At 37.0% G+C, this 13,901-nt stretch overlaps 1 protein-coding gene across 2 annotated transcripts in view; it reads right to left on the bottom strand.

The window, feature by feature from the left end:
• Positions 1-3,022: 3,022 nt before the first annotated feature.
• ttc23 (tetratricopeptide repeat domain 23) overlaps positions 3,023-13,901 on the bottom strand; it is a 28,399-nt gene continuing 17,520 nt past the window's right edge. Inside the window, exons 8-11 of one of the 2 annotated variants that reach the window (XM_003200452.7) lie at positions 12,985-13,115; positions 11,414-11,563; positions 3,715-3,797; positions 3,023-3,560 (exon numbers count right to left, since the gene is read on the bottom strand). In XM_003200452.7, coding sequence (XP_003200500.4) covers positions 3,449-3,560; positions 3,715-3,797; positions 11,414-11,563; positions 12,985-13,115 — 476 coding nt within the window. In that variant the 3' untranslated portion in view covers positions 3,023-3,448. The remainder of the gene's footprint in view (positions 3,561-3,714; positions 3,798-11,413; positions 11,564-12,984; positions 13,116-13,901) is intronic. The other variant, XM_073930314.1, reaches the window with a different exon arrangement.

The raw sequence follows: 13,901 nt of genomic DNA, 5'->3' as shown, positions 1-13,901 counted from the left end.
TTTTTGACAAGTGTGTTTCATTCAAGACTTTCAAACAAACAGCCACTGCTGAGAAAACCAACCCAGGCTCATTCTGATTACTTACAGTACCCCCATATACATTTCTGGGGAGAGCAAAATACATCCCAGGAGGTACGTTTTTTGCAGTTTTTGTTTAAGCGAATCCACCAGAGGGCGCTTTTTCAGATCTCAAATTTCTCCCGAGAGTGCCTTTCCCGCCTGCTGTTCTCACGTAAATCCACCAGAGGCTGCTGTCGACTGCCTGTCTACTGACTGAATGACTGACTGACTGAAAGATCAACTGACCCACCCTCCCTCTTTCCTAAACCCAACTCATAGTGTTTCAAAAAGACCCGACTGACCCGCCCACCCACTTCCCCAAACCCAACCGACAGTTTTAAAAAGCAATCCAGAAAAAGAAAACCACGTTTTCAGATTTTACTTCATTTCACCCTGTTATTTATTTTATATTTATTTTTATTTATGTATTACCTGCTTCTGAAACTGTTCTTCATCGGACTCGAACCCCGTTGTCATGGTCAACTAGCTCTGCGTCTCAAGTCCGCTGACATACATTTCGAGCTATCAGACAAACTGGTAAAAGCAAAAAAGCCATCCATATGGAGGTACAGTAAGCGGTCAGCTGGTAAGCGAGAAAAGGAACAGCATCATACCCCCTCGTAGCGTTCGTTTTAAAGACTGGTTACATAGTTCGCCATCTCCAGAAATGTGCATAGGGCTATGCTTTCAGAATGAGCCTATGTTGGAGAGAACTGTTTTTATATTAAAATAAGGTATGGGCAGGGCCAGATGGAATCTGCAGACGTTTTTTGCTATTTCTGCGGAGAGTTTTGGTAAAAATCTGCAGATTTCTGCGGAATTATTTTGGGAGTGTCCAGCAGAGTATCATAACTAAAACCTTAATATATTAAATAAAAAGTAATAAATTACTGAATAAAAACTGAATAAATTCAGATTTACACATTTACTCAAGTAAATAAACAGAATTAATAATGGGCTAAAAATCTGCAGAAATCTGCGGAAAATCTGCGGAATTCTGCGTGCGCAGATTCCGTGTGGGCCTAGGTATAGGTCACTTTGTCAATAAGCAATAAATATGTTCTGCATAACAAACAATCTAAAACAGGCAAGCAAATACTGACACATGGTAAAAAACATTGTTTCTTACATAGTGATGAGTTTGCTCTTTTTTTTTCAGTCTCTCTGAAAAACCGACTTCATGGGCCTTGTTTAAAAAAAAATATTGGAAATAAAATAGACAAACACAAATGCATTTTGACAATGCATAGCATCTTATATTCATCTCTCTTATTAATACTCACCTATGCTACCTGTGGGAACTGTTGGGAAAGCCTTAAGAGGAAGTGATGTTGAAGTAGACTTTTGCTACTCCTTTGAGAAAATCTGAAACAAGTCTTTTTGGAAGCTTGGATCCACTGATAGCTGTTTGTGGGTGAACAAGTAAGTTTTGAGTTTTGAAACAGGATGTTTTTATAGTATTATGACCTCTTGTACGTCAAAAGATATTTTTAATTTTCAATTCATGATCCCTTTAAGTGACTTTAGTGGTATCATTAAAGCACTTACATTAGTATATTACCAGATAAAAGAAACATTTTTGGTTTGTGTTGATGAAGGGATATTTGACATAACACAAAACGGTTGGGAAATACTGTGTTAACAGATAAGTTATATTATTAATTGATTTAATATTGATGTCATTATCCATTTCCAGACTTCAAGTATACATATATTTTTGTTTATTAAATCATCTAGTAGCTAAATTATAAGCTTTTCAGTGATGTATAGTTTGTTATGTTAGACTAATATTTGGCCTAGATAAAACTATTTCAAAATCTGTTATCTGAAGGTTCATATATTGAGAAAATCCCCTTTAAAGTTTCCATATTAAGTTCTTAGCAGTATACAGTGCATCTGGAAAGTATTCATAGCGCTTTACTTTTTCCACATTTTTTAATGTTACAGCCTTATTCTAAAATAGATTACATTCATTTATTTCATCCAAATTCTGCACACAATACCTCATAATGACAATGTTAAAAAGATTTTTTGAATTTGTTGCAAATTTATTGAAAATAAAAAAGCTGAAAAATCACACGTACAGAAGTATTCACAGCTTTTGCTCAATGCTTTGTTGGCAGCGATTACAGTCTCAAGTCTTTTTGAATATGATGCCACAAGCTTGGCACACCTGTCTTTAGGAATTTTTGTCCAGTCCTCTTTGCAGTACCTCTCAAGCTCTATCAGGTTGGATGGGAAGTGACGGTGTACATCCATTTTCAGATCTCTCCAGAGATGTTCAATAGGATTTAGGTTTGGGCTCTAGCTGGGCCACTGAAGTACATTCACAGAGTTGTTGTGAAGCTACTCCATTGATATTTTGCTGATGTGCTTTGGATCCTTGTCCTGCTGAAAGATGAACCGTCGCCCCAGTCTGAGGTCAAGAGCACTCTGAAGCAGGTTTTCATTCAGGATGTCTCTGTACATTGCTGCATTCATCTTTCCCTCTATCCTGACTAGTCTTCCAGTATCTGCTGCTGAAAAACATCCCCACCGCATGATGCTGCCACTATTATGCTTCACTGTAGGGATCGTTTTAGGAAATAAATGAACTTAATCTATTTTGGAATAAGGTTGTAAGGGCTATGAATACTTCTTGGATGCACGATATATTTCCAATCAAAAATGTGAAGTTAGATATATTTACAGTGAGACATTTACAAAACATTTTCATGGAACATGATCTTTAATTATATCCTTATGTTTTTTACAGTATATTTTGGGCTATTTCCAAAAAAGTAATCCAGGGTCACGTATACCTGCATCCCTTAACTTTCGAGGTGGAGTTTTAGCACTTATAAACTATGTATAGGCTTTTATGACTCAACCAACACTGTGTGAAACCTCTTTTACAGATATACGGTTTGGGCTGTCAGGTAACAGATGTAGTTGTTTTTAAATAAAAATTCACAAAGAAAAAGGGTGCTTTGTGTGCTGTTTTACTTTTTAAAAAAGACTAGTCTGTTCACTGTTTGAACACTGGTTTATATGCAAACAATAAATAAACCCTGAAAGCTCACATTTCACACACATTTCTCACACATTTCAGCAATTCTCAGAAATAAGAAAACTCTCTAGTCAAGGAGTGTTTGCAGAAAACCACTGTGACGGTGTATTAGATCACTGTTGGACGTTCTCATTTTCTGAACTGGAGATATAGTCACCTTGCCAACCACTTTGAGACTCAGCAACTCACATTAAAGACACAGCAGAGCTTGTGTGCTGTTCGAGGAATATTGCCTTATTCTTTTCCAGCCCACAGATTTCCCTGGGTGAAAAAGGATGAGGTCAAACATCCTTGACAGCCTATGCCGCATTCATTAGATCAGCCTGCTGGTCACTGTTGTTACGAGTTAGACAGACTAGATGTCACCTCAGATGCAGATGCAACCACTGCACAGAACGGAGGCCTTGTTTCAACGCGGCTTGCTTTACGTTTCTCACTCACCTCTGGCGACCTAGAAAAAGACCATAAAGCATTGAATGCCTCATTTATAAATAATATTCGTTTCCACTAGCACACTATGTTCAGGTGAAATGTCAGTGTGTATTGCACTGGAAGCACATTTTTAGACTTCTTGCTAGTGTAAATGTCTAGCAAAGGAAACTCACTGAGACAGCATGTCCACGCTTCTTTGAGTGGCTTTGGTTTTCTTGTGCTGAGGACCATACAGCAGACTCTGAATTTCAAAACACTGAAAAACAAAAAGGATACGAGTGGTTGACAAAACATCTGGGAGGCCATGATGTCACATAGTGTGCACCATCTGAAAGTATGTTAAATATACACTGCCGGATTTATAAAGACACTTTGGATTTAAGCAAATACTTAAATACCCCAAAATGACTGTTTACTCAGCCTCCAACTTTTAGAAGTTTCTGTGTCCTTTTTAACACCAAAGAAGATGTATTTTGCAGAATGTTGGAAACTAGAAGCATTGACTTTAATACAGTAGGGAAAATAATCCTATAGAAGTCGATGGCTTCTGGTTTCCAAAATTTAAAAGATACATAAACAGGTTTGGAAATAGTGGAGGATGAGTAAATGATGACATTTTTTTTTGGGGGGGGGGCATGTTTATTTTTCTGGCTTAAGTTCAACAATGGGCTGCACAGTGGCGCAGTGGGTAGCAGTTTCATCTCACAGCAAGAAGGTTGCTGGTTCAAGCCTCGGCTGAGTCAATTAATGTTTTTGTGTGGAGTTTGCATGTTCTCCCCATGTTCATGTGGGTTTCCTCCGGGTGCTCCAGTTTCCCCACAGGTCAAAAAATTAATAAATAAAAAACTCATAGGGCATGTGTTATATGGGTAAGTTAAATTGTCCGTAGTGTATGTGTGTGAATGAGTGTGTATGGATGTTTCCGCTGCATAAAACGTATGCTGGATAAGTTGGCGGTTCATTCCGCTGTGGTGACCCCAGATTAATAGAGACTAAGCCGAAAAGAAAATGAATAAATGAAAGTTTTACAGTTCTTTTAACGCTTTTTTCAATTGTTTTAATGTTTAACTGACGCAGAGTGTAGCATTTTATTTCTTGAACAACCATGCTGGAAGTAGTATCCCATGACTATATTCTATGACTATAAAACTTAAAGTAAACACAATTAAACACAGACTCCCTGACTAGTTTTAATAAAGATTTTTTTAAAAAGGATAATCACCATTTTAATGATGACATGAAAGGATTTTACACAACAAAGGGCTTCATGCAGTCAAAACTGCCTGCATTTGCGAAACTATAAAACATTTGGTTTAAATGCACGGTATGTATGGTAAACAGTATGTAAATGTCATTTTTGCCACTAAAGGGTTAATATTTATCAAAGAGTTTTTAGTGGAGAATGTGGAAAATGATTAGTCAATCTACAGAAATAAGGGTAGGAAGATTTAATAAATTATAGAATAGGGATTGTCTGTGCAGTAGTGGTTAGTAACAAAACGGGATACTCATTCAGATATATATGAAAGACACCAGTGATTAGTGTGATATCCAGTAAAGTTATAGTAGCTGGTGAGTTTTAACAGTACACCAAAAACGATAACAAATGCGGATAAATGTAAATGAAAGATACCTATTCCACCCAGAGTTAAGCTACTCAGTTGAAGGGTGTGTAAGAGGCTTGAAAAACATGTTCATGATTAAAACTCGGACTGGTTTTTGTATTTAGTATTGACAAAATGAACTCTGAGAGTTTTATTGTTTCATTACTGCTTACTACTTCAACAGACGAGCAGGCAGACCCTCCTTTAGAATAGAGTAGATCTGTTTAATAGGGAAGGAATTAAATAAAAACAACATTTGAATAGATATCCATTAAATAGTAGTGGCTACTAAAGTCATATAAATATATCAGGGTGATGTTGATTGATCAATGATGCACCAGGAACAACCCAAAGAAAAACCTGACCCTAACTGGATTGGTCTTGAGGATGGTTTGCAGATTCATTAAATCAAGCAGAAGCCAAGCCCTGTTGGTAAGATAGCTGCTTAAATCTTTTTCACCTGACACACATTTTTTGGGCTGAATCCCCAACAGTATTTACAACAAATAAAGGCGTAGTTTAATGACGCCATGAGTGTGGAATCGTGGGAGTTGTAGTCTTCATTACATCCTATGGGGACTCCTGCAGAAATCATATTCATGAATGAGCTAAAGTATTTAACACATGGTACTATGAAGCAGAGTAAGGCTGAAAGCAGTGTAAATGAAACGTGAACGCTGAAGCAATAAGTACACAAGTCACAATATTATTTATTTAATTTTTTGCTGTCTACAATTTTTTGTTGAATCAAATGAACTTTTCTAGGACTCTAGGTCTTAACTTACAATCAAAATGGCTAAAAATATTAAATTAAACTGTGTATAACTAAACAAATGAAACCTGATTAACTTATAAAAATAAGTTGAAGAATTTTAAAAACGTTTGTTGTCATGACTTTTTGTTGTATAGTTTCCTATAGTGCAGCAAAATAACACTATTCTAGTAGTTTTTGGATATTTTAATGCAACAAATTACATGTATTGTGCCTTTAATTTTGTGAATGTTAAAATAGAAAAGTTTAGTGTTCTGAGTGTGGGGCTGAGGAGGAAGTGCAGGCTTGACTCTGATTTCACAGATGTAGTAAAGAAGAGGAGTGTCTCTGGCACACAGATATTCCAGCAATACCTGGCCAAGCCACTTCATTTCCTCAAATAAACCCCCGCTCATTCACTTGATGACTCTTCAAAACAACAACAGCAAGGCTTTGAAAGAAAAACACTCAAAATGACGACATGACAGCAGTCCTTCCAAAAGTAAAAGACAAAGGAACAAAGGAAAGTAGTGTTCAGTGTTTCCTTCATGACTGAAAAAACTCCATGTTTTCATCACTTTCCACAGGCAGAAATGATGTAATGGGGCCCGCTTCAACAGGAAAAAGTCACAGTCACTCAAAAGTGTGTGCGTTTTTATAAAAAGCAGCTAATGCATCTTAAGACTGCATGATACTAATTTAAAACAAGTATAAAATATGTCACAGTTTTTAATCCCTGTTGCAGTTTTAACCACAAAACCCCTGGCTTTAGGCCCAGGTCTAAACTTGGAGTGTGTTGCTCTGGAGCAGCTGCTTTCATGATTGCAGGAGGAGGAAGAACATGATATGATATGAGCTGCTGGTATCTGTCAGAGGTGACGGGGAAAGGTTAGCAGAGCGGGAGACCACTGACTCACAAGCCCAGAAACCGAGCCCTTCGATACCACAACAAACAAAACATAGCAACAGCGCTCATTTACCGACAAGCGGAGACAGGTTTCCAGAAATCAACATCATGGTGTTATCTCATGCTGGGGGGGTGGGTTCTGTGTGACCATATTAAAATAAACTGAAAGTCACTTGCATATTTAGAACACACTGGAGACGTTCGGAGGGGAAGTGAAATGGATAATGTTTTACATCTTACTGCATCGGATGACATGGATGAGAATAAATAAGCGGGGTGTGCGGAGACTCCTGCAGCAGAACACCGAGGGACAGAGAATAACACCATCCAGTGCAAAAATAGTGACGCCCTTTATATTCAAGTTACCAAAACAAACAATGCGAAAATAACAGAGCGATGCCATTAACCTATGATGTTATGCAAGTTAAAGGGATAGTTTACACAAAAATTACAAATCTGTCTTTGTACAAATCGTTTCTTTTTTCCTGCTGACATAAGATATTTTAATCTACCTATGTGTAAAGGATCGAAGTGCTATGCAGGTAAACCTCACTCTTCTGACCTCAATAGGTGCTCTAGCAATAAACACTTGTTAGTGCAACTGACTGCCAGTTCAATCCTAGCTCAGACCGGGTTGGATGCAGTAGGGCCGGTAAGTTACACAAGGGGGCTGTCCGAGATGGGAGTAGGATTTAGGAGGGTGATTGTAATGGAGACCTGCTATCAAAGTGCTATGCAGGTAAACTTCACTCTTTTGACCTCAAAAGGTGCTCTTCTGACTCTTCTGACCTCAATAGGTGCTCTAGCAACAGACACTTGTTAGTGCAACTGACTGCCAGTTCAATCCTAGCTCAGACCGGGTTGGATGCAGTAGGATTTAGGAGGGTGATTGTAATGGAGACCTGCTATCAAAGTGCTATGCAGGTAAACTTCACTCTTTTGACCTCAAAAGGTGCTCTAGCAACAGACGCTAATGTCCTGGTCTTTAGCCTCCTTGTTAGGGCAATCAACTCCCATGCAAAGAATCACCAGTTCGACCCCAGCTCAGGCCGGCTTGGATGCAATAGGACCAGTAAGTTACATGTGGGGGCTCGTCCGGGATGGGAGTGAGGTTTAGGTGGGTGAGTGTAACAGAGACCAGCTAGCGAAGTGCTATGCAGGTAAACCTCTTTCCTCTGACCTCAAAAGGTGCTCTAGCAACAGACGCTAGAGGCCACAATCTTTAGCCTCCTTGATAGAGGAACCGACTCTCATACAAAGAATCGTTGGTTTGATCCCAGCTCAGTACGGGTTGGGTGCAGCAGGACTGGTGGGTTACATATGTATGCATGTATGTATGTGCATATTATGTACTTCTTTCATTCATTCATTCATTCATTCATTTTCATTGGTTTAGTCCCTTATTTCAGAGGTCGCCACAGCGGAATGAACCGCCAACTACTCCAGTATGTTTTATGCAGAAGTTGCCCTTTCAGCCACAAATCAGTACTGGAAAATACCAATGCAGAAATGCCAACTGAACCAGCCGGGACTCGAACCCTCAATCTTCTTGCTGTGAGGTGACAGTACTAACCACTGAGGCACCATGCTGCATGTACTTATGTTTATGTGACCATAGAGTGTTCAAATGAACTCTGGACACACTGTTACCCTGATGAAGGCAAGTTTTGCTGAAATGTGTAGGTGCTGTTTTTAAAAAATGGCTATAATAATAAAGGCCTTAAAAAAATGTACTTACTTTTTCGAGTGCCTTGGACTTATGATTTCATTATATATCTTTATGAATCCCTTATCCTAAGAGGACCAACACATTGACTACCCCTGAAACACTTTTTGTTTGATTTTGAATTTATACTTTTCAAAGAATGTTACAAACTTGTAGCCATTGACTTCCATGATTTTTTTTCTCTATGGAAGTCAATGGCTATTATATACTGCTCAAAAAATAAAGGGAACACTTGGAGTTATATTGTGTTTTTTAAGTGTTCCCTTTATTTTTTAAGCAGTGTATATCTACAGCATTTTTTTCTTAAACTTCAAAATGTCTTCTTTTGTGTTTAACAGAAAAACAAAACTCTGAAGTTTGGAACCGCTTGAGTGCGAGTAAATGTTTTCATTTTTAGATGAACTGTCCCTTTAAGAGACTTCTCAAAGGTCTAGTAGAAGGTCGTGCAGTGCCCTTTTAATAGCATTCTGCAATACTCCAAAGGCCATGAAAATAGCCGCCTTTATTCAGAAGGACTCAGAACACAATGTTATTCTTTGGATGGGTTTATATTAGGAAGAGCCATGGAAATATCACTCATGCTACACCCCAGGATTAGAGCACAGCACTGTGGACATAAAGTCCTCTGAGACTTTGGTCAAAACTTGTGTTGAAGGATCTTGCTGAAACAAACTAAATTAACCATAGTAGATCAATTTAATTTTATAAAGCCAGAATACCTTGTAGATCAAATTCAGCAAATCTGTTATACATGTTTATTGTCACAATGAAAGGGAAGTAGCGACAGATGTTTTGGTCTATTAAGTGGCAAACTGAAAAAGAAATGAAAAGGGAAACAATGTATCCTTAACCACACATGATGCAGTAAGATTTCAGAGATAAGCAATTTGTCTGTCCACACTAGATGTGAGGAAGAAAGAAATTACTAAATAAACAAATCACAGCCAATCAGAACAGCATGTGGGAGGGATCTGTCACAATATAAGCACTGCAATGGCAATATAATATTTAGTTTCTTTTTTAATTCAGGGTCTTTCAAGCTGGGCTCTTGGAGAAAAAACATAAATAAATGTCCTGTAAGAAGACATAAGGTATATAATTAAACGAACAGGCAATGCGATGGCGCAGTAGGTAGTGCTGTCGCCTCACAGCAAGAAGGTCGCTGGTTCAAGCCTCGGCTGGGTCAGTTGGCATTTCTGTGTGGAGTTTGCATGTTCCTCCCGTGTTCACGTGGGTTTCTTCCAGGTGCTCCAGTTTCCCCCACAAGTCCAAAGACATGCGGTACAGGTGAATTGGGTAGGCTAAATTGTTCGTAGTGTATGTGTGTAAATGAGTGTTTATGGATGTTTCCCAGAGATGGTTTGCAGCTGGAAGGGCATCTGCTGCGTAAAACATATGCTGGATAAGTTGGCGGTTAATTCCCAGATTAATAAAGTGACTAAGCCGAAAAGAAAATGAATGAATAAATTAAACAAAATAGATAAACAAATATATAAAAACTGGATTAAAATAATCAAACAATACAAAAATATAACAATAAATAAGAATTAAATAAAAAATCCAATATTTGATTAAAATAAATGAATAATCTGACTAAAATAAACATTCATACTAATTCAATTTGACTAAAATAATTAAACTAAATATTCTGCAAATAATTTTCAGACCAATTCATTAAATAACACTTTCATAGCAATAATAAGTATAAACCACAATGTGCATTAAACCATACAGAACCCTTTTGCACAAAGATGATCATATTTGGGGGACTGTAAACATTGCAAATTATCTCATTAAAGTGTATTAAACCATTTTAACATGATTAAAAGTAAATACTGAGTGACTGATACCAAAATTCAACATATAATTGTTTGTTCATATTAGATTGACAGTATTTACATTCATGTTTTCTTTCCCTTATATATTTATAGCATCTGTTGTTTGTATCATGCATTATTGGTATCACTACGACAATAAAGTTCACAAAAAGTATATTCAAACTTATGCCATAAGACCAAGACCGGTTACTCACTAAAGCCAAGGAGGGCTGAGCCTGGTCAGTACCTGTATGGGAGAACACATGGGAAAACTAGGTTGCTGTTAGAAGTGGTGTTAGTGAGGCCAGCAGGGGGTGTCTGTGTGAGTCCTAATGCCCCAGTATAGTGAAGGGGGCACTATACCGTCAGTGAACACCATATTTTGGATGAGATATTTAACCGAGGTCCTGACTCTCTGTGGTCATTAAAAATCCCATAGCACTTGTAAAGAGTAGGGGTGTAACCCCGGTGTCCTGGCTAAATTCCCTCCATTGGCCCTTACCCATTATGGCCTCCCAATCATCCCCATCCACCGAATTGGCTCTATCACTATCTCTTCATTCCACCAATAGCTGGTGTGTAGTGAGCGCACTGGCGCTGTTGTCCTGTGGCTGCCATAGCATTATCCAAGTGGATGCTGCGCACTGGCTGATGGTGTTGAGAAACCCCCTCATGATTGTGAAGCACATTGGGTGTATGGCCATACACAATAAATGCGTTATATAAATACATTACATGTCTCACTAACATTAAGTAATTACTCACTCTCAAAAAAAAAGTATCGTTAAAAAAACTTGTAAGGACAAAAATGGCCATTTTCTGCATCTGCTTGGGACAGTGTAAGAAGGAAGTTTGAAATACGTCACCAGTGAGAGGTCTGCTTTAACGAAAGATCAAGTTACGACTTTTCAAACTAAGAAAAATAATTTAAACGTAAATGCATGAATGATTCATTGAGATTCATTCACAACAGTATCAATAGAGCAATTTATATTTCATCCCAAATTTATTAGACTGCAAAAAGAAATGTTTTACTATGAATGCAACAGAATGATGATTTGAGTCACCTTCTTGAGTGTCCGGTGGGCGTGTCTCATGTGACCCTGTGTCATCTCCACTCCACCAATCAGCTGCAGCGTTTCTGCTACCTCAGTGCTGAGCTCACCAAACGTGCTCTTCTTCAGGGACAGAGACTCTCTCTGGATCTCAGCACATCTCTGAAAACACACAGTAAATACACCAACAGTGCTTATAGACTACATTTATCCATCCTAAATTATATTAAAAAATAGCATGTCCATATTATAGGATGTTTAGAAATCTGAAGTGCAGATCCAGTTAATTTTACCCACTCCCAATCCCATTTGGATTCAATTAGAACTGCAAACACATACCAAAATGTGTACAAATGATACATCCTACAAGATTCTAAATAGTAGTCAATATTGTTTTTACTATTATCAATGTACAGAACAGTTTTGTTTCAGTTTCAGCATTTGATGAAAAGAAAATATATTAGGAATAGTCAAGTATGCTTTTACCCATATTTGAAAACTGGTCTGCTGTATTTGACCCATCCATGTGCACACACACACATTATGAGTGAGAGTACACACGCCATTCATTTACTTCCCTCATTGATTCCTGATGTTATTGGGAATCGAACCTTCAATCTTTGGATTACAAGCCTGACTCCTAGTCATTACGCCACAATTGCCCTCATTATTATTATTTTCATATTTACTGTTACATTTGATTAACTGAATTAAAAATATAAAAAATGATAAATAAAAAATTAAAACTATTGTTTACCTTTTGTTTGTTTTTTTAGGTTTTTATATATTATACTGATTGCTAGTCCACTGTCATTTATACTTGCAAATCTCAACTGTGTAGCATCATCACAACATGTAACAATATTGTCACTTAAATCTTTATACTGATATATTTTTTGTATGTCCAATTTAATCTGCAAACATTTAGTATACTTACAATGTTGGGTAACGCATTACAATTAAAGCAAGAAATATTACAACAATAGTATTACTTTTTAAATTAATGAGTAAGTAACACATTACTTCAAAAAAAAGTATAATAAAATTAACGTAAAATGAGTTTCAGTTCAGTTTAGTTTTTTTTTTTAAATATTAATGTTCTCCCTTAAATTATAATTGTTTTGTTTTTACTTTTTAAACTAGTAATGGCTCAGTATCTTTAGAATTTTTCATTTCAATTTCAGTCACCTTGCATATGATTGTGAAATTAATTGCATCCATAACAGCGTCAAAACAGTCTGTCTATAGATTCGGCTGCATATACACAGTAAAAAAAGTTGACTCAACTCAAAATTGTAAAGCAACTACTGTAGCTGCAGAGCGTTTTTGAGTTGACTCAACTTTCAACTCAAGCATTGCACTTGATTCGATTTTAATTGAGTAAACTCAAAAATGTCCTAAAGCTGGCTGCCTTAATACTTTAATTAGAATCAATGTTTTGTTTTGTTTTTTTTGTTTTTTACAGTGTAGAAATGTGCTTTATAATGTAAAAAAAACTTAAAGTAGTACATACTTTATATATTTCAAATACAAAACACATCTGTTCCATATTACACAGATTACAAAGATGAGTTGAAGCTGACCTCGTGTTGTCCTGTGAGTAGGAGAAAATGACTGAAGTCGTCTTGAGCAGACAGTGTGAGTTTGTCCTGTGGGCCGAGTGCACTTCTATATGCACTTATACTCTCTTCAAAATACCGTGCTGCTAAATCTACTGAAAGAGAAAAGGAGATGCACATAATGACAGTAATGTAGTATTCATACAAGGCGTCCACTTTCCATCGAAGAGCCACTCCAATACTGTCAAGTTTTCTATTTGATTAGCCGAAGGTCACCTTTAGCTCTACTGGTGTACTTGTTATGCAGGACAGGTAACACAAAGGGTGTGCTTGTGTATTGCCTGCTAAACACTTGTATACTGTACAACCCCGCCATTAGCTAAGGACATTGCATAAAAAAAACACAGAGATTCACATAAATTGTAAAAATGTGCATAATAAACATCTGCAGACAACTGAGCAGTATTGGGGAAAAAAGTAACTTAAGTGACTGTAAATAAAACTAAAATTCTTACTTTATTTTTCAAGTAAATGTAAAAGTATGTTATTTTATGCTATTTTTGTTTTGTTTTTTTAGTGTTGAGTAAGGCTTCAAATAGCAAATTATTACTTTTTTTTTACCCAACACTGAAATTGAGTTGGATACATTTTAATCTGATAAATAGGTGAATGGATAAACATGTTTACAGAATAAATATTTTGATGAGGATCAAGAAAGTAAAGTTAGATTCTGCCTCAACAGCAATCAACAGTGATTGGATAACTAGAATTAACAGGAAACCATCTCATTTCACACTATCTCAAACATTGTTTTAATAATTCTGCAAAACATGAGTGAAATTCTATCATCAAATGATTTTCTGCAGTATAATGACCTTATTCTGCATGTACGAGTGGGCATAGTCATTGGAATGTTTTTGGCTTAAGATTTCCGGTCTCAT

The sequence above is a fragment of the Danio rerio genome, chromosome 18, assembly GCF_049306965.1.
Source record: "Danio rerio strain Tuebingen ecotype United States chromosome 18, GRCz12tu, whole genome shotgun sequence".
Lineage (NCBI taxonomy): Eukaryota > Metazoa > Chordata > Actinopteri > Cypriniformes > Danionidae > Danio > Danio rerio.
This window is presented reverse-complemented; position numbering and strand designations above follow the sequence as displayed.